This window comes from Mesocricetus auratus, unplaced genomic scaffold (assembly GCF_017639785.1).
Source record: "Mesocricetus auratus isolate SY011 unplaced genomic scaffold, BCM_Maur_2.0 Super-Scaffold_4256, whole genome shotgun sequence".
Taxonomy (NCBI): domain Eukaryota; kingdom Metazoa; phylum Chordata; class Mammalia; order Rodentia; family Cricetidae; genus Mesocricetus; species Mesocricetus auratus.
This window is the reverse complement of record NW_024429182.1, coordinates 58,554,306-58,578,664: the sequence shown is the minus strand read 5'-3', so window position 1 is coordinate 58,578,664 and position 24,359 is coordinate 58,554,306. Positions and strand designations below refer to the sequence as shown.

The window sequence follows — 24,359 nt, the reverse complement described above, 5'->3', positions numbered from 1 at the left end:
CACTACAAAGAGGTGGGCAGGATTGTTGGGGCTGGGCCAACCTCTCCTTCTTGTGGCCCACAGGAGTGCACCTCCCTAACCTGATCCATCTGAAGCTGAACCACAGCTGTCTGGGATCCCTCAGGTGAGAGCCTGGTCTTGGGCAAGCAGGGGCTGGGCCTGGAACTCGGCGGCTGCAGGCTGCTTCTACTGTCAAGACTCTGCAGCACCCTGTTGACCCTTGGAGGGTGAAGGCTGCCATAGAATGGTTTTAGAGACATTGACTTATGTGTGGGCTCCATGGAAGGGAGAGAGGAGACTCAAGAGTAGGATCCCTTATGCCTTCCAAGAATCTTAGAGTCTCTGGCTCCTATTTTGACAGCCTGCAGTGGGGCTGGTACCTCTTCTTACCCTCAGGAGTAGCAGCCACATATGAGTGATAGGGAAAAAACCCAAAGCCGAGGCCTGGTCAAGGTGGTTATACCAGGTCCTGTGGCTGGCTGATAACAGCTGGAACCAGTCTAGACTTGGAGGCTCCAGAACTCCCTTACCTCACACTGCAACCCAGGCATCAACTACACCCTAAGGGCCAGGAGCTAAAGGGAAGTGGCTAGTGTCCCTAGGAAGAAGAGAAGGTAGAAGCTGCCTCCAAACTGACCCTCTACTTGAAGTCAGGCCCAGCAGAACATGTGTGTCCTGAACAGGGACTGAAGTGTCAAGAAAGCTTGGTGTTTTCAGAGTTCTTAGGAACTAGCTTAAAAGATGCCATTCAAAATGTGGCTCTGTCCCACTGGACTAGAAAGAACAAAGCCAAGAGAATAGCAGACTATATGGAAATTTGTGCAAAGGCACTTGTGAAAGTGCTGCTGTCTCAAGCCTAGAGTATAAGACAGGGAAATTCCAGTTTAAATTCTAGAAAGAAGCTGGGGATGTAGTTCTGTTGGGAGAGTGCTTGTCTTCCATGCATAAGGTACTGAATTCAATCCACAGTAGCAGTAGTGTACAAACACACACACAGAGTCTCTGTCTCTTTCTCTTTGTCTTCAGTTCTTAACTATCTGAATTGGACTCCAAGTGCAGGGTCTAGTTGTTTCCAGTTGGTTTCCTCATATTGCTGCTTAACAAATAAAACACAAACAGAATTCAGCAAAGCAATGAAGATGTGCAAATGCAGGCAAAGACGAGAGCTGATGTTCAGCAGCAGCCATGGAAGAACAGATGTCAAGGAGCTACCTGATACTGAAGCCCAGCAGCCCTTTCTAGGGATGGCTTGGGACATACCTTCCCAGCTGTGCATCTGGGTCACACAGTGTTCTAGCAGATGGCTCTTCCCCCAAGATTGATGGAGAAGTTTTCTAGGTCGGGATGAACAAATTATCCCAAAGAACAATGAAGGCACCTAAAATAAAATAGAGGATGCCAGGCATGGTGGCACTCAGGAAGCTCAGGCAGTCTGATTTCTGTAAATTCAAGGCCAGCATGGTTCACAAAGTGAATTCCAGGCCAGCCAGAGTTACACAGTGAGAACCTGCCTCAAAACAAAGAAATAAACAAACACAAATATATAAATGATGGGAAACATGACAGAGAATCAAAGATACTATAAAACTAAGAAATATGGGCTAGAGAGGTGGCTCAGAGGTTAGGAGCACTGACTTCTTCTAGAGGTTAGGAGCACTGACTTCTTCTAGAGGTCCTGAGTTCAATTCCCAGCAACCATATGGTGGCTCACAACCATCTACAATTCAATCTGGTGCCCTCTTCTGGCAGAATACTGAATATGTAATAAATAAATAAATCTTAAAAAAAAAAACTAAGAAATAATGAAACTGAGTATAGTGGTGCAGACCTGTGACCTTATACTAAGTATTAGAACTTCAAGGTCATCTTCAGCTCCATAGATAGTGAATTCAAGGCCAATCTTGAATACATGAGGCCCTGTCTCAAAACAACAAAACCTTAAGCAACATAAAATAAGCCCAGTGGTGATGGCACATGCCTTTAATCCCAGCACTCAGGGGGACGAGAAAAGAGGTTCTCTGAGCTTGAGGCCAGCCTGATCTACTGAGCGAGTTCAGGACAGGCTGTAAAGCTACATAGAGGAACCCTTTCTTTAAAAAAAAAAAGAAGAAGAAACAAAATAGTACTTGCAACAAAACAAAATAATTCTAAACAAAATATAGTTAGATAGCAAATGTTTTGAAAACACCCTCAGCAGTTTGATCACAGCAAAGAAAGCATAGTAAAGTTTGAGTTCTTTCAATTACTTAATCCTGCAACTAGGTTAGTTGGTGTTTACCACCCTGTAATGACTGAAAAAGAATAAATATTTGTAACAGGAAACTGACTGAATAACAGCATCCCATAAACTGTTTTGTAACATAGATAACTACAAAGATAAGCATTAAATATTAAAATCTCAGGCAGTGTTATAAGAGATGGGAAATAATCTTAATGTAGTGTCTGTCATTTCATCCAAAGCTGAGATAATTTATCCCCTGAAAATCACCCCTGACATGCATACAAATGTTATAAATACATGGGCTGGAACTGCCACGGAATGACTTCATCCTAGCAGGGCTAGGACAAGCATCTTTTGTTCAGTGCCACATACATGTTCTGATGATACTCCATAGATAATTTGGAAACTGTTAAAAAAATGTTTGGATGCCCCCATTTCATACAGTTTCATTGCTCCTCATTCTCTCCTTGCTAGAGATGCTGGGTTTTGTTTCCCATACCATGTGTTAATTTAAGGGTGTATTCTCTTTTCTTGTTAATTACCAGGAATTATCTTTTATATTCTGGTGCATCAACTTTGCAAGACTTCTCAGTGTGTCTTTTCAGCCCAGGGGTGGCCACCTCTTGCAGAGCCCTTTGATTTGATTAGTTCCAGTCCAACCAATTCTGGATAATACCTGACTTCTTATTGTCTGCAAAGCAATGTCATTCCCAGTGAACTAGTTGTCTGGTCTGTCATTTGTGAGGACCATGTGCCTAATTAGGAACTCTGGATCAGTGCCACATTATCTGTGTAACTTCAGTCTGTGCTACGCTGTCCTCTCTCTCCTCACTCCAGCTTGACCATGGCTGTCTTGAACACTTACTCATCCTTGCCCCTGGATTCTATAATCCAGTCAGGTCAGTGGGCTTCATGCACTCATGCATACTAATCTTTTGTGATTTTAAAACTGGAATTTAAAAAGATTTATGTACTAGTTTGGGCATACTTGTTAGGTTAAATACATCCATATGTACGGCCTCTATCCATTAGTGTGTTTTATGTATTTAAATGAAGTTTTCAAGTTTGCTCTCTATAGTGTGTCAGCGTACTCACAAACAGACATCAGCTTATTTCATATCAGCCTAAACTAGAGAAATTATTCCATACTGATACTCTAGAGCAAAGCCCAGGGATACCTCAATGAGAAGACATCACTATCTCCTGCTTGCTCTGGTGACAAGAAGCTCTGGGATGGGTTAGTTCGGTAGTCAGACTCACAGCAAAGGCCCAGGGATCCTGTAGGTGAAATATGACCCTTTGTCACTTTGCCTGTGCTATAATAGGGCAGTTACTACAGCCTTCAGTACAGGTGACTAGGAAAGTCTGACCATTTCCCTGGGACCACTATCACAAAGGAAAGCAAACAGGCTTCAACAGTACATTTGACTAGGTCAGGCTGGAGACAGAAACCCCTGATGCAGATAGGGCAGGATGGTCCTTCCCAGGCTATGAGGGAAAATCTGTCCAGTCTGTCCCACCTTCGGCATGTACTGGTCATCCTTGTCTTATAGAAATACCATGAACCTCCAACTTCAACTTCCCATGGCACTCTTCTAGTATGTCCATTTTCCCCCATTTCACTTATAGGGCTCATCCTGCTCCAACATGGCCTTATCCCAACTAATCAGAGCCATAATGGCCTTGTTTCCAAATACAGTCATGCCAGAGACCAAGACTTCCAATGTGACCTGGGGCAGGGGTACCTTCATCTACAGCAGGGACTATTTCCCCTGGGAAGTATAGGCGATGTCCCTGGAACCCTTTTCCATACCTCTGGTAATAGCTGTACCCATCACAGTCTCTTCCACCAACTATTATCTAGGAGATGGGAATTATAGTTGTGGTGAACCAACCAGCTCCCCCACCAACAACCTGCTCTAGGACAAGGTTGCTAGACTCCTATATACTGCACAATGGCTATGACTTATTTATTTTTTATTTATTTATTTATTATGTATACAGTGCTCTGCCTACATGTATCGCCTGCTGGCCAGAAGAAGGCACCAGGTCTCATTACAGATGGTAGTGAGCCACCATGTGGTTGCTGGGAATTGAACTCAGGACCTTTGGTAGAGCAGTCAGAACTCTTAACCTCTGAGCCATCCCTCCAGCCCCCTGTAAATGCCATCTTGTGTCTGGTTTTTCATTGTTGATTTTTCTTTTGGGGTAATTACTGAAAATGTGAAGAAATACTGTACTGTCAGGCGTGGTGGTTCACAACTGTAATCTCAACACTTAGGAAACGGAAGAAGGACTATTGCCACAAGTTTGCGGCCAGACTAAGCTACAGAGTGAATACTAGCCCAGCCTGGTCTATAGAATGACATCCTATCTCAAAAAATTGAAAGGAAGGCCGGGCAGTGGTGGCGCACGCCTTTAATCCCAGCACTCGGGAGGCAGAGGCAGGCGGATCTCTGTGAGTTCGAGGCCAGCCTGGTCTACAGAGCGAGTTCCCGGACAGCCTCCAAAACAATACTGAGAAACCCTGTCTCGAAAAACCAAAAAAAAAAAAAAAAAAAAGAAAGAAAAAGAAAAACGGGAAAAAATTGAAAGGAGGGATGGGAGAGGAGGAGGAAAGGAACAAATAACAAAGCTTTTAATTGGGAGAAACTGGGCAGAAGATATAGTTCAGTCAATAGAGTACTTTCCTAGTGAGGACAAAGCTCCGGTTGATCCCCCCAGCACTATATAAACCAAGCATTGTGGCACATGCCTATAATCCCAAAATGTAAGAGCTCATTCTCTGCTACATATGGAATTTGAGGACAGCCTGGGATACATGAGACTCTACCTTCCTGTGCCCTGAGTTAGAGGGACAGAAACAGAGAGGAGAGAGAGAAAAGGGGGGAAAGAAGGGAGGCAGGGAGAGAGAGAGAGGGAAAGAGGAGAGAGGAGACAGGGCAGAAACACAGCTGGATTCTCTAAGTGTGTTCTTTGTGTATCTGAACTCTTAAACGTTCACACACAGTTCAGCATTGCACCATCAGCACATTATAACAGTCTTGCCTCCTCATTGCCAACCCTTATACTGTTCTTTTTTCTTGCCTTATAGTACATGTTAGCCTGGTAGCCAGACTTTTTTTTAAACAAAAGCAGTGATGGTTTGTTCCTGATTTTGACTGGCATGTACCCAATGTCTCTTTCAAGGATGATACAACCGATACTTCTCCTTTAGTCTCACTAATGCTGTGTTCTCCCTTAATGAGTTTTTTTGTTGTTGTTGGTGGTGGTGGTGGTAGTGGTGATGGTGGTGGGATTTTGTCTGTTCATTTTATTTTGAGGCTTTTGGTTTTACAAAGCAGGGTTTCTCTGTGTAGACTTCTCAGTGCTAGAACATGCACAGACCACCACACCCAGCCCCTTAATGAGTTTTAATAAGTCATCTTTTAACCCCAATATCAACACTACTGGATTGTTTTTTCCGTTGGATTTTTTGTTCTGTTTTATTTTTTCTGAGATAGAGTTTCTCTGTATAGCCATGGCTGTCCTGGAACTTGCTCTGTAGACCATGCTGGCCTTGAACTCAGAGATCTGCCTACCTCTGCCTCCTGAGTGCTGGAATTAAAGACATTAGCCACCACCCCCATCTCCACCTGAGCTGGATCATATTTTTTCTTTTTTCTTTTTTTCTTTTTTTTTGGTTTTTCGAGACAGGGTTTCTCTGGAGGCTTTTGGAGGCTGTCCTGGAACTCGCTCAGTAGACCAGGCTGGTCTCGAACTCACAGAGATCCGCCTGCCTCTGCCTCCCGAGTGCTGGGATTAAAGGCGTGTGCCACCAACGCCCGGCCATATTTTTTCATTATTTATATGAATGGATATTTTGCCTGTATGTGTGTCTGTGTACCAGGTCTATGCCTGGTACCTGAGTAGAGCAGAAGAGGTGTTTGAATCCCCTGGAACTAGAGTCACATATGGTTGTGAGCTGCCATGTGGGTGCTGGAACCCAGGTCCTCTGGAAGAATGGCTAGTGTTCTTAACCTCTGAGTGCTCTCTTAGGCCTCCAATTTTTGTTGTTGTTGTTGTTGTTGTTGTGTAGAGAGAAGCCTTCCCACCAGCCTGGTTCCAGAGCCGCATCAGTCCCAAATAAACACACAGGAGGCTATATTAATTATGAAGCTGTTGGCCGTTTGCTTGGTTTCTTACTATCTCTGACTTAAGTATTTACTCCATAATTGTTCATCTAAGAATTTCTTACCAGAGAAAGGGTCCGGACTTCTTACCCCTATGGCGGCTACATCGTGGCTCCCTGTGTTTTTCCTTCCCAGAGTTGTCCTCAACTCCTAGTCCCATCTATCTTGCTTCCCTATTGGCCAGCAGTGCTTTATTTAACAACCAATAAGAGACAGATTTCAGAATGATATCTCCCATCATCTCTTTTCTGTCTAAAATAAGAAAAAGGTTTTAACTTCAACATAGTCAAATTATATATAACAGAACAGTTATCAAGTAAGAACATAGTTACAATATTTGTTCATTAACATTTAGTAAGATTTAAAGAAAATATCATCTATCATATCTTTATGAGTCTAAAGTCTTATATGTAGCTTATCTTTTATCATAACTAAGGAAAACTATGATGATAACTATCTGTCTTCAACTCCATCAAAGACCACAGAAGGATAATATATAAACACTAGAATTGACAGAGACATCTTGCTACCTGGACAGTCACCTGAAGTTCCTCTGTAACATTGGGGCATCCATCTTCAGCCCATAGGCCACAGTGTATCTGGAAGACTTCTCAGCAAAGCAGGAAATTTCAAACTATCCATCTGCATTGGCAGTCTGTCATTCATTTTTCTGTGTCCTGCAGAAAGTCTTGTAGACTCTTCCATGAATGAATCAGGAACCCTGAAGGATTGTTTGAGTTCAGCAGTCACTTTCCTGTGGGTCCTGCATGTCCAGTTTATACAGCAACAGTCAAGCAGTCTAGGCAAGAGCAGTTTCTTGCCCAAATGGCTAATCTTGCCATGTTGAAAGCAAACTCCATAACGAGTTTCTTCAATGCCATCTTCCTCTCAGACGTAATTGATGTGCCAGGAGCAGACATTTCTCATTGTCAAGAAAACCCTAAACCATTTTAAATGCCATTTTCTGAAGGTCTTTGAAAGGTTTGAAGACTATCTCAAATATATTTCTGTATATCTAGAAAACCTAACTTACCTAACTCTAAATTCTGACTAATATAAGTAACTATCTATAGTCTGTATTTAATTATGCTTTATGTTTTAAAAGATCATTACTTAATCAAGAGGAGAAATATACATATCACAAAATTGACCTTGAATTTGTATCAATAAATGAAAAACTATACCCATACCAAGTATTCATTTCCATACCATAATTCTCTTTTTAAACCATTAAAAAGAAATTGGTTGTGATCACTAACCAATTATAAGCAACCCCATTTAAATGAAAACAAAGATTTATAAACAATATGGGAATTGCTGCTATGGTCACCATGATTCTCTTTTCAGATGCATTATGTTTGCAATCTATCTGCTTTCTTCTATCTACCTACCTACCTCTATCTCTCCGTCAGTCTTGTCACCTAGAAAATCAACTCTGGGCTATTATCCCTCTCTGATTGTAACAGGTCCATCCTCATCTTGTCTTCATTCTTCCTTTTTGGCTTTTGCTACTGTTCCTTCTCTGTGAGCTGAGTGCTTGCCACAGTTGTTCTAATCCTCCAGCTTTTATTCTTTTTCAGACAGTCTCAAGTAACCCAGGCTGACCTAAAACTGACTATATAGCCAAGGCTGGCCCAGAATTCCTTTTTTACTATTTTATTTGTTATTTATTTTGTGCATAGGTATTTTGCCTGCATATATGTCAACATAGCATATGCATGCCTGGTGCCCTCAGAGGCCAGAAGAGGGCACCAGAGCCCCTGACTGGAGTTTTAGATGGTCAGGCGTTTCCATATGGGTGCTAGGAATCGAACTCCCATCTACTGGAAGAGCAGCCAGTGCTCTTAACTACTGAACCGTCTCTCCAGCCCCTGGTCTTGAATTCTTCATCCTCCTGGCTCTGCTTTTACTTGTCAAGTGCTGAGAATACAAGTGTGAACCACAATGCCTGACTTGGTTGTTTTTTTTGGAGAGGGAAGGGGCAGGGCTTTTTTGAGACCGTTTCTCTGTGTAGCCCTGGCTGTCCTGGTGCTTGATTTCTACACCAGACTCTCCTTGAATCCAGAGATCCGCCTGTATCTGCCTCCTCAGTGCTGGGATTAAAGGGGTGTGCCACCATACCTAGCTTGTTTTAAGTGATGGGGCAGGTCTCACTAGGTTGCCCAGGCTAGCCTTGAACTGAGATCGTGTCTCCTTCAGCTTCCTGAACTTCATTAATAGATATGCCACCATACTAGGTGTGGTGAATTGAATGTAATTGACTCCCATAAGCCTATGGGGAGTGGCACTATTAGGAGGCATGACTTTGTTGGAGTAGGTGTAGCTTTGTTAGAGAAAGTGTATCACTGTGGGGGTGGGCTTTGAGGTCTCATTTGCTAAAGCATCTCTTAGACCTGAATTTGGATCCCAGCAGCTCCACAGTAGAGGTCTAAGCCTCTTCTGGCCTCCTGGGATACCTTCACACTCATGCTATATAGTCAGATACACATACACATAAATAAGTAAATCTTGTTTTAAAAGGATTACAAAGGAAGGACAGAACCAGTCCCAACAAGTTGTCCTGTAACCTCCACATGAATGCCAGTGTCATATATACATAAGTATACAGAGAGAAAGGAGAGAGAGAATTGCTGGTATTGTGGTACACACTTAAGAGACTGAAACAGGAAAACTGCCTCAAGTCCCAGGCCAGCCTAGACTACAGAGTTGAACCATCTCAAAAAAATAAGGAGGGTAGCGGGACTGGAGAGATGGCCTGCTCTTCAGAGGACGTAAATTCAGTTCCCAATAACCATGTCAGGTGACTTGTCACCACCTGTTATTCTAACCTCAAGGGATCTGATATCTTCTGGTCTCCATGAACACCTGCACAAATGTGGTAAACACTCACACAGATACAGATAGACACGCACACGCACATGCAAGCACAGATTTTAAAAAGAAAATAAGCCGGGCGTTGGTGGCGCACGCCTTTAATCCCAGCACTCGGGAGGCAGAGGCAGGCGGATCTCTGTGAGTTCGAGGCCAGCCTGGTCTACAGAGCGAGTTCCAGGACAGCCTCCAAAGCCACAGAGAAACCCTGTCTCGAAAAACCAAAAAAATAAAAAATAAAAAAATAAAAAGAAAATAAAAAGCCAGGAGGTGGTGGCACATGCCTTTAATCCCAACACTTAGGAGGCAGAGGCAGGCAGAGAGACCAGCCTGGTCTACAGAGCAAGTTCCAGGACAGGCTCCAAAGCTACACAGAGAAACCCTATCTCAAAAAACCAAAATTAGTTTAAAATATAGAAAAAAATGATGATTTAAGGTAACTGATAGGGTAAATGCTGAATCTTTTCAACTGAAAAGACTAAAGTAAATGTACAGCCTAGAACAGCAGCAGCAAACAAGCCCCAAACAGGCTGCATGGTAGATAATTCACTACCAAAAAGACTTAGGGCCATGGGGAATAGTGGCAGTTCATGAAGCTGAGGCCAGGTGGCAGTTGTACTATGAAGCAAAGAGCATCACAGCAGGAGAGAGCAAGGACAGGTCCTCAAACACATCATCTGTGTACACGGCAGGGAAAAGAGGCCCCATGGGTACAATAGGCCAGGCAGGGATGGACAGCAACAGGTAGTAAGTAGGTACAGGCAGCAGGCAGGGCTGCATCAAGGCATCAGGTTGAAGGCAGCTCCTTATGGCCAATCTGGTATGCCTGAGCTGGCCCCTGGCTTTTCCAATAAGGTGCTGGACACCCAGTCATGTTTGAAAGGGGACTTCCACACTCCAGGGACTGCTGTGCCCAAAGACATGGGCTCTCCAGGAACACATTTTAACTATGCCTAGGATGCTACAGCAGGGAGGGGAATAGAGAATCTATAGAGCCCATCAGCTGGACACTACCACAAGCAAACTCACAACCATCCCTGCACCTGAGGGCAGCCAGAGTGATTGGTAGCTCGGCAGCAGCTTCTGTTGGCTAAAGACAGAACCCTCAACCCCATGACAGTACTTACAGTAGTGATTTTTTATTATTGCTGCTGTGGCTAAATACCTGGCAAGAAGCAACTTAATGGGAGGGAGGTTTGTTTGGCTTATGGTCTAGGGGTTGCAGCATCATGGCGGGAAGGCATGACAGCAGACGCAGCTCATGTCTGTGGAGGTGGAAGCTTGCTCACATCTGAGCAAATTAGAAAACAGAGAAAAGGGAGTGCCAGCAATCAGCTGGCTTTCTCCTTTCCCTATTTTATTTTCTTCAGGATCCCTGCCCATGAGGAGATGCCACCCACACTCAGGGTGGATCTTCCCTCCTCAGTTAAACCTTTCTGGAATGCCTTCACAGACACATGCTCCAAATGTGTCTCCTAAGTGATTCTAAATCCAGTCAAGTTGACACTGAAGATTAACCACCACACCACTCTGCCTGCCTTCTGCAGAGACCTGGGCACTTCTCTGGGCCACCTGCAGGTGCTGTGGCTGGCTCGCTGTGGCCTGACTGACTTGGATGGAATTGGCTCCTTCTTGGCACTGAAGGTGAGTCTGTAGCACTCAGGGACAAAGGAACAGAGATCAAGTCAGACCCCAACTGAGATTCTCCCTTGTGGTCCTCAGGAACTTTATGTCTCCTACAACAACATCTCAGACCTGAGCCCACTGTGCCTGCTGGAGCAGCTGGAGGTGCTGGACCTTGAGGGCAACGATGTGGAAGACCTGGGGCAGATGCGGTACCTGCAACTGTGCCCAAGGTTGGCCACGCTCACGCTGGAGGGGAATCTGGTGTGCTTGAAGCCAGACCCTGGTCCTTCCAACAAGGTGTGGGTGCTGAACACCCAGTCAGCATACATTTGGGAGGGACACCTCCACCCCACAATGGGAACCTCTGTGCCCACATGTACCTTCTCCATGAGAACTATCTCTTCTGTCACTAGAGGTCTAAACAGCCTAACTATTTGGATATATCAGGCATATACAAGGTCCTTTGTAGCAGGTAAATCCACATGTGCCCCACAAAGGCCATTGCATGCTCCAAGCGCAGTGTCCACTTCAATAGCTGCTGCTTAATGTAGACCCATAATCAGTTCCACCTGCTAGAGGACATCCCTGAACCTTGGCTATGGGCTTGGAGGGTGAGGGTACCCATAGGCTCCAGTAGGATGAGGCAGTATCACTACCCTATCTCCTCTGTCTTGCACCATAGCAGGAAACAGCTGGCCTGCAGGGTCCACCAGATCCAGGTCTACTGTCTCCTTCCCTCTACCCTTTAGGCACCCCAGGACTACAACTATAGGGCAGAGGTAAAGAAGCTTATCCCCCAGCTCCACATCCTAGATGAGGTTCCCACCACATGCACCAACCTGCCTGCTCCCCAGAAACTGAACCAGGACTGGCTGATGGTGAAGGAGGCCATCAAGGAAGGCAGCGTGCTTGACATTCTCCTCCCTCGGCTGGGTAGGCCAGACACTTACTATGGACCTCAATACTATGCCCCAACCCCTGACTCCAGAAGCGACCTCCTTCAGCCCTTGAGGAAGACAGGTCTCTACCAGTGTCCCAAGAAAAAAGACCTCTACTAGCTCCCCAGGCCTTGCAGAGATGGGTGATGACTGCATTTTGTTCCCTTTCCCAGAGCCCAGCCTTATCTCCTAGTTCCCAGAATCATGCAGATTGGCCCCCCAGTCAGGATACTCTCACTAGCAGCACTAGCTGGCTTCCCCTTTCCTATGTTGAGGGAGAGGAGGGTCTGAGGCTGAAGTCTTTTAGAAAGGGAAAGGAACCATCACAGGCCAGCCCCTAGGTCACACAGCTTCTTCGGTGACAGGCTGTGCTCTGTAGTCTGAGATTGAAACATGCTGGCTAGCATAAGCCTAGTGCTCTCTGGATCTGACCCTGGACAGATTGTTCCCATGGAACCACCATACAGAAACTTGACCCAACCTTGCCTGTGCCTAAGACACAACCATGGGCTCTGTCCTTGCTGGTTCCTGAGGGCCCCTTGCCTGAAGGTCTGCTTTCTGAGAACCCAGCCACAGAAGACCATGCCAGCAAGCTCACCCACGGTAACTAAACCTATGTGGCCCAGAGCTGACCCTACAGTACCTTGACCCCAAACCAGGCATAGCCACACCCTCTTCTTCAGGTGCTGGTCATGTTCTCTGTGGGAACCCCACCAAAGGCCTGCGGGAACGTAGATACCAGTACCAGGTATGCCCTCCCCACACTCCAAGTGGGCTATGACTACAGCCCTCCTTCCCAAAGTAGACCATCACCTATTGCCCTCGCTCCACAGTAAACCATTACCCAGAGTTCCTCCCCTGAATTGAACCACCACCCAGAGCTTCCCCCACCATCCACCAGTGTTTAGGACTACTGGCATGTTCATGTTCTGGCTCTCCCATTCCAGGGTCAAGGTCCCCATACCAGCCCTTTCCCTTCCTCAGGAATGGGCACCCCTGGAGAAGCTGCCCCCACATAGGCCAGATCTGGCCACCAGTCCCTCCACCCCAAGGCCTGATCCTGCAGAAAGCTGTGACCTGGATATGCCTGGGCTTTGGGCCTGGAGGGAGCCTGACCTGCGGTTGGTGTCCCTTTCCCTGCCAGCCCTACCACCTTCTGTGCTGTCTTTGTGGGGAGCATTGGGATGGAAGCTGTCTTGGCTGAGCAGTCATTGGTCCCCCAGGATGCCAAAGGAGCCACAGGCCAGTGACCCATCCAGACATGGTTGCAGCTCTGCCTTCTCCCACCTCGATCCCCTCCTCCACAGGCAGCTGGAGTTCCAGCACGAAAGGCTCGCTCAGGCTCCAGCTCAGAACCCACAGAAGGTTCCTGAAGAACAGGAAGACCAGACTGGACCCAAGACTTCCCTAACTCCCCCACGCCTGGCCTCAGGTAATACCTCGGTGCCTGAGAGCAACCTGACCCCCACTTGGGTATGGATGTCCCCATCTCAGAGCAGCATAATATAGTTCAGCCCCTTCACTTGCCAGGCTCTGGGAGAGGCTGCATGAAGCAGTCCGCTTCTTCGTGGAGTAGGGGTGGGTATGTTTCGTAACCTAGGGAGTGTCAATCCTAGCTCCTCCTCCATACCATGACACCTCAAGAGCACCTGGGCTATATGAGACAGGGGAGCATTCCACAAAAGGATATAGGGCAAGTCCTGAGGCAAGTACCAGTTGGGAGCCTCATGGTGGCTAAGGGTATCCAGAAGGAGACACCAGTTCTCAAGAGAAACTGGTAGGAATCTAGGGGTGGGAAAGTGGCCAACAAAACCACCAGACTAAGGCAGAGAGGGTTAGGAACATTCAGTGGCTTTAACCCAGGCAGGACTGACCTGTGCTGGCTTAGGAATGCAGAATTAAGTCAGGCAGAACCCTTTCCAAGGGAGCTAGAGTGACTGCTGCTTCATTGGAAAGACCGTTACCCAGCAATGCCTTAAAAAGGCACACTATGGGCATAGACAAAAGGTAAAAGGTTGTCAACAACCATCTCTGAAGGATCACACAACCACACTTTGCCCCTCGTAGATTGGGTGGTGTTTGGGGCATCGGGCAGGTAGAGGGCCCTGAGAGTAAAGCAGGATCAACAGCTGGTCCCCCAGTGGAAGAACTGCCCAGGCTAAAGGACAGTGGAAAGGTGACCAGAAGAAGGGTCGACTGAAATGGTGTCTAGCCCTCTTGCAGCAGATGTCAGGCCTAGAAGGCACTGGATGACCCTATCCACCACCTCACACTAAAACAGAAGTTTTAGAGCCACCAGGCCCTCAGGGATGCACACACACGAGGATGGAGCTCACATGACCCAGAGCAGTGGCTCTCAACCTTCCCAATGCTGTGACCCTGAAATACAGTTCCCCATGTGGGGTGACCCCAAACATAACATTATTTTCCTTGCTACTTCATAACTGTAATTTTGCTACTGTTATGAATCATAATGTAAACAACTGATATGCAGGATATCTGATAATGCGACCCCTGTGGGGATGGTGAACCCTCAGGTTGAGAACCACTGCTCTTGATAGCCACAGGGCTGAAGCCATATTTTCCCTTGAAAGCAGATGACGCAGAGCAAAGGGATGTGGCCCAGTGGGGCAGTAGTGCTTCCATCTGTGGGTTCCACCAAGGACACCGCAGCCCTCTCTACCTGTGACTGTACTGCCCCAGCCTACCCCATCTCCAGGCTGCAACTAACACTCCCGCATGTTGTCTGCCAGGTCCTCTCTGACACGCTGTTTTCTTCCTTGTTTTCCAGAACTTTCCAGGACATCAGGCTTTCACCTGATCCCTTCTCCCCCAAAGTACCCAATGCCACCTGAGTCAGGCAGCGGCTCCTCAGGGAGATCTGCAGATCTGCCCTTCAGAGGGCGCAGGCTTAGAGTCCTGGGTAGCTTGGGGCCTAGCCTGGGTGAGGGGTCTGGCCTGGGTGAGAGATTGGCTGCAGTGACTGCCCTGAGAGCCCTGGAGGTATCCTCAGGTCCCAGCCATCGAGTTCATGGATGTCCAGACCCAAAGCCAGCACTAGGTCCAGCAGCTTGCCCTCCAGGCCTCCACTGCCTCCATCACCTGAACCCTATCCCTCCAGCCCACTCACTCCCTTAGTGTAACCCTCCCTCGTTGAGATCTCTTGGCCTGGATGGGGCCAAGGCTTAAGTGACTAGAGCTGGAGCTGCGCTCTGCCCCAGGACTCTGGGTCACCTATGTGGCCCAAGTTCTAAGCCTGCTTATCGTAGGCCTTAAAAGGGCATAGCCATCCTGGGTGGCTTTGCAGGTTTCCCTGTGTGTGGTAGTTCCTTTCTCTTGGACACCATATACCCTCTGTAAAAGCCAAGTGAATCAATTTCGACTCTCAGGTATGCAGAAATGTGCTTTACTTTGTAAGCAACGGTTGGTTCAATAAATTATGCAGCTGGCACTGCCTGCCTGACCTGGCTGCCTTACAACCGCCGGCACAATTCCTCAGTGATGGGAGGGTAGCAGAGGAAGCGGAAGCCATATCTGCTCTCGGCTGTGCTCTGTACTGACAGGGCCACCATGGGGCAACTCAGGTCCACACTTTTCCGGCACACCTGCAGAAATCACTGGAGCCTAAGAGCTGCATGGACTGGCAGACCAGAGAAACTGGGGTGATAGCATCACACTCACCTGGACCTTGCGCTCCTGCCTGCCCTGGGTGTCCTCGAGACACACTCTCGAGGCACATTCTGGGATTGCAGGCAGGAGCTCCGATGTCTCAGTCTTCACGCCTTCCTGCTGTGCAGGAACTTCCACAGGATGAAGAAGTTTGTGGTTGCTCAGAAGTGGCAAGATATTCCGGGTCTCAGTGTGGTGAAGAGATCCTGAATTCCTCAGTCTGCTAGTGCCTTGCTGGTGAACACCTGACCTGGAGATGTGGGAGGGGCCTGAGGAGTATCCTAGTCAATTCGGGGCAAAGGTTGGGGGAATGCAAGATAGTATGGCCAGGGTAATAGTCCTGTCCATGGTGACACTTAGGGAAATAGGCGGCAGGCTTTGCAAGGCAGAACGAGGGGCTCACACCTACCCTGGCTTCTTGCGCCTGGCCCTAGCAGCCTGCACCCTGGCCTTGTGTGGGGATGAAGGACGATGCCGCTCTTCACCACAGTCAGCATTGGGCTTGGACTCTGAGAGTGGGAAGCGGTCAATGGACCAGTCAGTGTTATCAGTGAAGATTTTCGAGCCCAGGCTCACACAGGGTGCAGCTTGATGCTCACTGAGGACCTGCAGGGCCATCAGGGCATGTCACTTACTCTAATCCAGTGAGGCAGGTCCCTCTCTCCTTGGCTGGGATCAGCACTGACCTGGCCATGGGGGTTGACTAGCACTGTCACACAACCTCGGCTGGACTGGAAGTGGAAGGTGTCCTGGCCCGAGGACACTGGCAGCTGCTTCTTGGTCCTGCTGATTCCTTCACCCCATACCTAGGAGAAGACTGGGTGCTGAGTGAGGAACAGTGTAGGCCAGGGCAGGGCAATGTGGGCTGGCAGGCAGCAGGGCTCACGGTGATATGGTGCTGTGGTGCTAGCAGAGTACCAGGTGGGAAGCGGTACATGCACACAGGGAAGTCCCTCACAAGCTGCTGCAGAACAAAGCCGCCCAGGTCCACAGTCTCTGCCTGAGACTGGTTGAGGATACGGATAAACTTCTCTCGGTGGCTAACCGCAGCGATCTTCAAGCAGCAGCCAAGTGGGCTGGAGCCAGAAAGGCATACTGAGTAGAGAAGAGGGAGGGGCCCCATCCACCCAGAAAGCCCATCCATCATGCAGCCCTCCCTGCTTTTTCTGGTGTGCTCATGGCTGGGCAGCCCTCACTTCAACTGGGGCCTTGCATATTGATGCTGAAGGTCTGCAAAGGGCTCCAGAACAGTCTTGCTAATCGAGGGTGAGCGGCTTTTATGGAGATCTGGAAAAAGAAGTCCTTTAGGAGAGGGAAAACACAATAAAGAGTCCAATGGGGAAGTTCCCCAGGAGGCCAAACCAGGAGTCTGAATAATAGGGAAACAGCACCAGGGTTCAGATCCTGGTCAGAAGCAGTTGAACCCTGGGGGCTGAAGAACCTGAGTAGGACTTGGGGTGAGGTGAGAAGTTGCTAAAGGGCAAAAGGGAGATGCACCAACTCCACCTTCCATGTGTCCGCTGGAGCTCCTAGTGCATTCCTGCACCTGCTCAGAAGTTAAGTCTGTTCCCTGGGGTGGGTGGCCTGTCACCTTCTTTGCTCCAGAATGCTGAACTATCTGGCAGCTGCTGGAGTCAGAGTCTGCACCCTCTGAGCTGCTGTTGTCTACCAAAGGCAAGGCGCTCCACTCCAGATTTTTACTAGGCTTCTCCACATGCTTGAGGATGTACTCCGTGTCCCGGGTATCCATTTCGGAAGACTGGTGGGGCTGGGCCATCCTGGGACCATGATATGTTCACTGGCTGCTTTGGCTTCTAAACCCAGGACCCATGCATGCTCCCCACTCCAGTCAGCCTCCCCAAGGCAATGGACACCCTGGTTTGTGTTCCAGGAACTTTCGAGTCAGAAGCAGCTCATGTTAAATTAATGGAGTTAATAATGATGACCTTGGAGCTCCTCCCCTAGTCTTGAACCCATTCCACATATGACATATCAGAGCTGAGGCTTCGGGTTCCATGACTTGTCTGGGGACACTTAAGGATACAATGGGAACTGATCCACTTATGTCAGGCTAAGTCCTCCCTTCCCCTGACCCCTGGGGATTCCCTATGCAATGCAGTTACTTTTGATCTGAGTGAAAACTCATGCTGGAGAAGAGGTTGGGATATCGGTGGGCAATGCTGTTCCAGTCTACATCCTCCAACCGGAAACCCTGGCAGGAAATAAAAGGTATGTGGCTCTCCCACCTGGCAGAGCTTCAGAGGCCTTATCATACACATGGAATGCCTCCTGTGGCAAGCCTTGCTCACCTCCCCAGTATTGGGAACATCAGCATACTCAGAAGAGTCAGTAGGGTCCCTTAGAACCTCTGCAGTGACCATCTGCAAGAAGGAACCATAGAAGCTGGGCAGTGGTGGCACATGCCTTCAGTCCCAGCACTTGGGAGGCAGAGGCAGGCAGATCTCTGTGAGATTGAGGCCAGCCTGGTCTATAAAACTAAACAGAGAAACCCTGCGGAGGAGGAGGAGGAGGAGGAGGAGGAGGAGGAGGAGGAGGAGGAGGAGGAGGAGGAGGAGGAGGAGGAGGAGGAGGAGGAGGAGGAGGAGGAGGAGGAGGAGGAGGAGGAGGAGGAGGAGGAGGAGGAGGAGGAGGAGGAGGAGGAGGAGGAGGAGGAGGAGGAAAAAGAAAAAGAAGAAAAAGAAGAAGAAGAAAAAGAAGAAAAAGAAGAAAAGAAGAGGAAGAAAAGACTGGCTGGCAGGGAGCTTGAGGGAGGACACCCTTCCCCCACAGGGCCTCTCACTTTTTTTTGTTTTGTTTTTTGAGACAGAGTTTCTCTGTGGCTTTGGAGCCTGTCCTGCAATTTACTGTGTAGACCAGGCTGGCCTTGAACTTACAGAGATCCTCCTGCCTCTGCTTCCCAAGTGCTGGAATCAAAGGCATGAGGGAATCAAGGGCATGAGCCACCACCGCCTGGCAGGGCCCTCTGCCTTTTGACCTTAACAGCACTTTGTGTGTACTAGATGAGAAAGATGCTGGTCTTATGATGCCTCCTTGTGGAAACATCCCGAGGGAGGCAAGGTTTCTCAAGCAGGCCAGGATCCCTCAAGGAGCATGCTGGCTGCCCAAGAGTGGGGGCGGGGTGCTAGGCAGGTATTGAGCCAGGGGCACAAACTCACCTCCACACTGCCAGTCTGAGACCGAAGCATGCGTCCCACCCAAGAGGAACGGGCCAGCTGTAGAAGGCATGATTTCTGGAAGGTCTGCAGCTCGGCCTCCAGCTTCTGTATCGAACAGAGGTTCTGCCGCAGTTTCTCCTCCAAGCATTCTTTCTCCTGATCAAGAGTGCTTGCCAGTGAAAGAGGCCTCCAGCAGCCCAACCTTTCAGACTTGCCTTAGGTGGGGAGCTCCTGCCTGCCAGGCGTCGCCCTGCTCCCTGAACCCAGCCCTCACCAGTTGAGCTTGTTCCTTCTGTGCTTTCAGCTCCAGAGTAAGCTTCTGGACCTGGTTCTGCAGGAATTTGTCTTGACTTTTGGAGTTCCTGGTAGGAGAAGCAGTCTCAGAACTTCTGGGTCAGACCATGATTCCTGAGAGTAAGCCAGCAATAAAGGACACCCCATGGCCACCAAAGTCTGAAGGCACACACTATAGCAGGCAGGCCAGGGCAGAGTAAACCTTAGCAGGTCTGGGCAGAGGTCTGCATGCTCAGGGGTAGGGTTACATTTCCAGCACAGTAGCTTATTTAAAAGTATGGTGGAGTGTCAAGTCACTCAAAGACCAAAGTTAGAAGCAGTCAGGAAGAGGGCTCAGTGTTTGAGACTGGCGTCAGAAAGAAACTAGGAGCTACAGGAGGGTAGGACCTGGGCTGGGCTGGGGTTTTGCCACTGACCGCTCAGGGGGAATCCCTGCAACCTCTTGCAGGATGCGGTAGTATCGGGCATTCTGGCCATTCTGGACAGCCCACCGAAGTGCCTGGATCTCTAGTTCTCTCTGTTCCCATAAGAGCTTCAGGGTACGTGGGTCCAGAGTTTCAGGGGACAACCTGCAATTCCAATCCCTTGTGGTTTGACCAGGCCTGGCTCTTTGGCTGGCCCAACCCAGGAGGCTGCCCCATCCCCTGCCTCCTTACTGCTGCTTGACAGAGCAGCCCACTGGTGTGGGTGCACAGCAGGGCTTACTGCTCTGGGAACACGAAGGATCTACTGTGTCCAGAGGCGTGCCACCTGGGGACTCTAAGTCACTGCTGTCTGGCTTTACACCTGCTGGAGCTGGGGACACCTGCTCATCTTCAGACTCCTGGCAAGACTTAGGGGCCATGCTCGATGTTGGTCAGGAGCTGGGAAGGAAAGCGGTAGAATGCAGTCTGCCCTGTGTCCCAGGTGTGGGACCCTCGTGGGGCAATCTCTGTGTGCCAGTTCTCCCTGAGGAGGCCTACACGCGTCTACCCAACAAGACATAGGACCGCTGGCTCATATGAGTGTATATTTCAGCCTAGGACAGCGGGTCATCTCCCAGGAAGCATGTCCCTAGTATGTATATATATATATCCATCCCCTGCTGTCTCCTCTTTGTCCCCCATGACCTGAGCCTAGAGCTAAGATCAAAAGTACTAAACTTTTGCCTGTTAACTCTTATTCACGTCCCTCCAACCCAGGAACTCACCCCCACACTCACCTGAGGCCTAAACCCACAGAAGGTCTAGGAAGGGAAGTGTTCTGTACTGTTGCCATGGATTTCTGCACCTGGGGGGGGGAGGGTATCAGTTACCTGGAGCTTCCAGGGAGAGGAAGCCCAGGACCATGAGTACACTCTGTGCTAGTGTGGTTTGGATATGTAAGCTAGGTTACTACCTGCCCAGCTAAGCTGAGGAGATCCAGGGAACTATACAGACCCCTGGAGCCTATCCCTAGCCAGCAGTGATAGGCAGGTACTGGGGAATGGTGTCCTGCGAGTGAATTCAGTATGTATGTGTGTCTGGAGTATGTAAAAAGTCCTAGGGATCTGAGTTGATTAATGGAGCAGGTGAGTTTGGTGATAAAGACTGGAGTGGCCGTACTAACTCTAGCCAATAAATGAGCCTGTGTCTGACAGCCACCTGCCTAACCCTTGGAAGCCTATCTTCCTGAGCCTATCCCCATACCTCTGGGCTCTCTCCGATGGAGGTTCCACTAGGGAACCCTGGGGGACATTGCTTCTCCTTCAGAACACGTGAGGCCCAGGAGAGGTTCTTTCTCCCTTGTCTCGTCCACAGCCACAAGGGCATGGGAACCAGCTCCCACTGCTCTCTGTGATTGGGATAGACCACAAGGGGCTGGACCGGCTTCATTTAGCCCACCGAGACACAGGGAAGACGTTAGAGCAGGGGCCCACTTCAGGGAGAGAAGGGCTGCTCGGGAGGGCACTGGGTCCATTGGGGGAGGGGAGAGTAAGGAGCTTCAAACAAAGACCCCAGGGTCTTTGTCTCAGGCAGGCCTCAGGGACGGTCCCTTCCCCCACCAGGGTTGCAGCGCCCACCAGGTCAGCCGGCCCCTAAACTCCACCTCCGTCGGATTTCGGGGCGGGAGACACTCAAGGCCTCTCTTCCCGGTGTTCTCGGCTACAGACTGCTAAGGGAGCAGGACTGAAGAGGCCTAGCCTACGGGGCTGATGAAGGGGAGGGCGAATGTGGCGCCCGGGAACAAGTCAGAGTAGAAAGGTTCTAGTCAGGAGCCCTTTCGGTGGGCGGAGACCAGTCCAGTCGCACTGTAAGTCTGTTGAGGAAGTCCGTTCTGCAGCTGGGAACACACCTCACTGGGCCAAGCAGCCCAGCGCGAACGCAGCTGCAGACGCGCTTCCGTGTTGATCAGCAGCAGCGAGCATCGCAGGCGCCCGGGTCCTGCCCCTACCCACTCAGGGCCCCGCCTACACCTGGATGCCTCCGGGGCGGGACGGATTAATGAGCCAATGGGGCGTGGTGGGAGGAAGGCCGCCAATGGCAGTGGGCATGGGGCGGGAGGCACGCGCCTCCGATCTAATGGAGTGCCGTGGGGCGGGGCGTGCGGGCCGCGAGCCAATGAGGCCGTGAGGTTGGGCGCGCCGCGGCGCTGGGACAGCAGGTTGAGGCGGCGCTGAAGCGCCTAAGTCCGGGAGGCCAGCGGGCGCCCAGGTGAGCTGTGCCGGCTTCTCTAGCCTCCTGAGCACTGGGCGCGGCACCAGGGAGCCGTCTCCGACCCAGGAGAAGCTAATCTGGGCGAAGGGACGCGCGGTGGCTGTGCTGCACCTGCGTCTGTCGGCTGCGGAGTGGGACGTCTGGATCCCGCGCGGCCGGGATCAGCCGTGAGGCGGGCTGTGCCCCCAGCGGGGTGGGACCACCGGAGCCCAGAGCGCTGGCTAGACGGGAGGGACTTCGGAGGCGGACCGGGAGCTGGCGGGGGCTGCTCAGATCTGGGGTGGGTGGGAGATGGAGGTCTGTCTGGGTCTTAACTCTCAGCTCCTCCCGGCCCAAGAGGTTCCTTCCCTGGGGTGGGGGGGGCGGCGTTCCCATGACTGTGGACGGCGTCGTATTTGCGTATGGTTAGGTGCCTGGGGACGGCTGCCCGCGTGAAAAGGTTAGTGGCCTTAGAGCCAGGTGACCGGGGGACAGGAAAACCTGGACCTGGTTAATGATTCGCCCTGTTCCTGGAGTGGGGTGGGTGGGGCAAGAGGAGGCTGGTGCAGGAGGGGACGCCTCAAAATGCTCAAGAGGGCCAAACTAGTTCCCCAGCCACTCCAGGAATGTGTGGCCCGTGGGTGGGGCTGGGCACAGGAGGGCAGGGCTGAAGGGCCACAGTCCTGAGCCAGTCGTTGTGGCCAAGCCAAGAGAAGAGGAAGGCCGGGCTATGATGGAGGCAGGCCTGGCCTGATCTTATGGCCTGTGTCCTCCCAACAGGACAGGGATGGTCGTGGAGCTTGTGGTCATGGAACTGAAGGTGTGGGTAGATGGCATCCAGCGGGTGGTCTGTGGGGTCTCAGAACAGACCACCTGCCAAGAAGTGGTCATCGCACTAGCCCAAGCTATAGGTGAGTTCTCTAGGGACAGAGAGGCTAACCGGTGAGGCTGTAGTCCGGCCCCATCTTCCCTCCCAAGGGGGGTGAGGCTGACTCCACCCTTTCACTGCTCTAGTCCTCCAGCCAAGTGGATGGGGGGGGTACAGGCTGACCCTGTCTTTCCCCCCACAGGCCAGACAGGCCGATTTGTCCTTGTGCAGCGTCTTAGGGAGAAGGAACGGCAGCTGCTGCCACAGGAGTGTCCAGTGGGAGCCCAAGCCACCTGTGGACAATTTGCTAGCGATGTCCAATTTTTCCTGAGGCGGACGGGGCCCAGCCTGTCTGGAAGGCCCTCCTCAGACAACTGTCCACCCCCGGAACGATGCCCCGTTCGGGCCAGCCTCCCCCCAAAGCCATGGGCAGCACCAGGCCGTGAGCCACACAAAGCACTGACCGTCAACCCAAGATGTCCCAAACTGGTCCCCAGCTCCTCCATCCCTGAGCCTACAGCCCTGGTAGGACCCATACCAGACTGCTTTGCAGACCTGCAGAGCCTAGAACTCAGGATACAGAGGAATGCTGAGGAGCTGGGCCATGAGGCCTTCTGGGAGCAGGAGCTGCGACGAGAACAAGCCAGGGAGCGTGAGGGACAGGCACGCCTGCAAGCACTGAGCGCAGCTACTGCTGAGCATGCTGCCCGGCTGGAGGCCCTCGATGCCCAAGCCTGTGCCCTGGAGGCAGAGCTGCGGCTGGCCGCTGAGGCCCCGGGCCCCCCTTCAGCTACAGCATCTGCTGCTGAGCGCCTACGCCAGGACCTGGCCATCCAGGAGCGGCACAGTATGGAGATGCAAGGCACCTTGGCCCTGGTGAGCCGGGCTCTGGAAGCTGCTGAGCATGCTCTGCAGGTGAGCCCAGGAGATGTCGGCCTGTCATCTCCCTGCCTGCTGTACAGCCAGTCTGTCAGCACTCTACCTGCGGCACGGCGCTTTGGGGGTTCGATATAGAGTCAGACCAGGGAGCATACTGTCTGTGGGAAAGAAGGCCATGGCCTTGCCCCTGAAGGACCTGTGTGCCCCCAGGCTCAGGCTCAGGAGCTGGAGGAGCTGAACAGGGAACTCCGTCAGTGCAACCTGCAGCAGTTCATCCAGCAGACAGGTGCTGCTGTGCCGCCCCCGCCACAGCCGGACAGAACCATCCCGAGCCCACAGGTCAGAGTAGTTCTGGGAAGAGGGGATGGTTAGGCGGGGGCTACTCTAGTTCAAACTGACCTGTTTTCCCCACAGGACCTTCCAACCAGAGATGAGCCCCTCCAGGGAGTCCCCCAGAGCCATATCCTAGTGTCCAGCCTGAGTCCGGAGGGTATGTTTCTCTCCCTACCCCTATCCCCAATCCATGGGAAGGGCCGGGGCTCTGGTTTCAGCCCATTCAGCCTGTGTCTTTCTCACAGTTCTCCCCATGAGGCAGAGCTCCTGGAGGTAGCAGTTCCTGCTCAAGTAGGGGACACTGAGTAGATGAGCCAGCACAGCTGGGATGAGCCACCTGGACAATGGGAGAGTATGATCACAGAATTCTTTCCCTAAAGTGGGGAAAGCTATGATGTCCTGGGGTTTCTGCTTCAGGGGGCGGGAATGCTAGGGGACATGTTGTCCTAATCTTTTTCAAGTCTTCCCAAGTCCCCTGAAAGAAGCAATGGACACAGTTCAGAACTTACCAGGCTCCAAAGGCCACTACTTACTAGAGGAGAGAGATGTGTGGACAGTACATTCATCCTTTGGGGGGGTGTGTGCCTGCTGTTGACTCCGCTGAATATGTGCTGCCTTCTTGCCCTGACAAACCTCAATAAACTACCTTTCGAAGGTG

At 50.6% G+C, this 24,359-nt stretch overlaps 3 protein-coding genes across 10 annotated transcripts in view; 2 read left to right on the top strand and 1 right to left on the bottom strand.

Annotated features, from left to right (window-relative positions):
• Window positions 1-15,279, top strand: part of Lrrc56 (leucine rich repeat containing 56) — a 20,233-nt gene extending 4,954 nt beyond the window's left edge. The window contains exons 5-13 of one of the 3 annotated variants that reach the window (XM_013123734.3): window positions 64-124; window positions 10,812-10,908; window positions 10,987-11,187; window positions 11,640-11,823; window positions 12,270-12,431; window positions 12,512-12,576; window positions 12,813-12,949; window positions 13,136-13,260; window positions 14,620-15,279. In XM_013123734.3, the coding sequence (XP_012979188.1) occupies window positions 64-124; window positions 10,812-10,908; window positions 10,987-11,187; window positions 11,640-11,823; window positions 12,270-12,431; window positions 12,512-12,576; window positions 12,813-12,949; window positions 13,136-13,260; window positions 14,620-14,966 (1,379 nt within the window). In that variant the 3' untranslated portion in view covers window positions 14,967-15,279. Of the gene's footprint in view, window positions 1-63; window positions 125-10,811; window positions 10,909-10,986; window positions 11,188-11,639; window positions 11,824-12,269; window positions 12,432-12,511; window positions 12,577-12,812; window positions 12,950-13,051; window positions 13,261-14,619 lie in introns of all 3 variants that reach the window. The other 2 variants (XM_013123697.3, XM_040751596.1) reach the window with 2 other exon arrangements.
• Window positions 15,221-21,324, bottom strand: Lmntd2 (lamin tail domain containing 2). Of its 4 annotated transcripts, none has more exons than XM_040751573.1 (15): window positions 20,635-21,316; window positions 20,169-20,236; window positions 19,624-19,830; window positions 19,384-19,536; window positions 18,948-19,035; window positions 18,674-18,829; window positions 17,807-17,878; window positions 17,621-17,709; window positions 17,004-17,275; window positions 16,694-16,784; window positions 16,384-16,573; window positions 16,133-16,303; window positions 15,907-16,006; window positions 15,510-15,766; window positions 15,221-15,433 (listed from the first exon to the last, which is right to left on the bottom strand). In XM_040751573.1, the coding sequence occupies exons 3-15, from the start codon at window positions 19,809-19,811 to the stop codon at window positions 15,302-15,304; spliced, it is 1,959 nt and encodes a 652-aa protein (XP_040607507.1). In that variant the 5' UTR covers window positions 19,812-19,830; window positions 20,169-20,236; window positions 20,635-21,316; the 3' UTR covers window positions 15,221-15,301. The 4 variants fall into 4 exon arrangements, with proteins under 4 accessions (XP_040607507.1, XP_040607499.1, XP_040607518.1 ...); XM_040751565.1 differs by having other exon boundaries at window positions 15,510-15,747; window positions 15,907-16,103; window positions 16,184-16,303; window positions 20,635-21,310; XM_040751584.1 differs by lacking the exon at window positions 15,221-15,433 and having other exon boundaries at window positions 15,583-15,747; window positions 20,635-21,324.
• On the top strand, window positions 20,297-24,359 carry Rassf7 (Ras association domain family member 7). 3 transcript variants are annotated; one of them, XM_040751608.1, is made up of 6 exons: window positions 20,297-20,516; window positions 22,402-22,532; window positions 22,692-23,404; window positions 23,579-23,707; window positions 23,783-23,858; window positions 23,947-24,359. In XM_040751608.1, exons 2-6 carry the CDS (start codon window positions 22,409-22,411, stop codon window positions 23,976-23,978), a joined length of 1,074 nt encoding a protein of 357 aa, XP_040607542.1. In that variant the 5' UTR covers window positions 20,297-20,516; window positions 22,402-22,408; the 3' UTR covers window positions 23,979-24,359. The 3 variants fall into 3 exon arrangements, with proteins under 3 accessions (XP_040607542.1, XP_005064272.1, XP_021083498.1); XM_005064215.4 differs by lacking the exon at window positions 20,297-20,516 and adding an exon at window positions 21,552-21,639; XM_021227839.2 differs by lacking the exon at window positions 20,297-20,516 and adding an exon at window positions 21,662-21,809.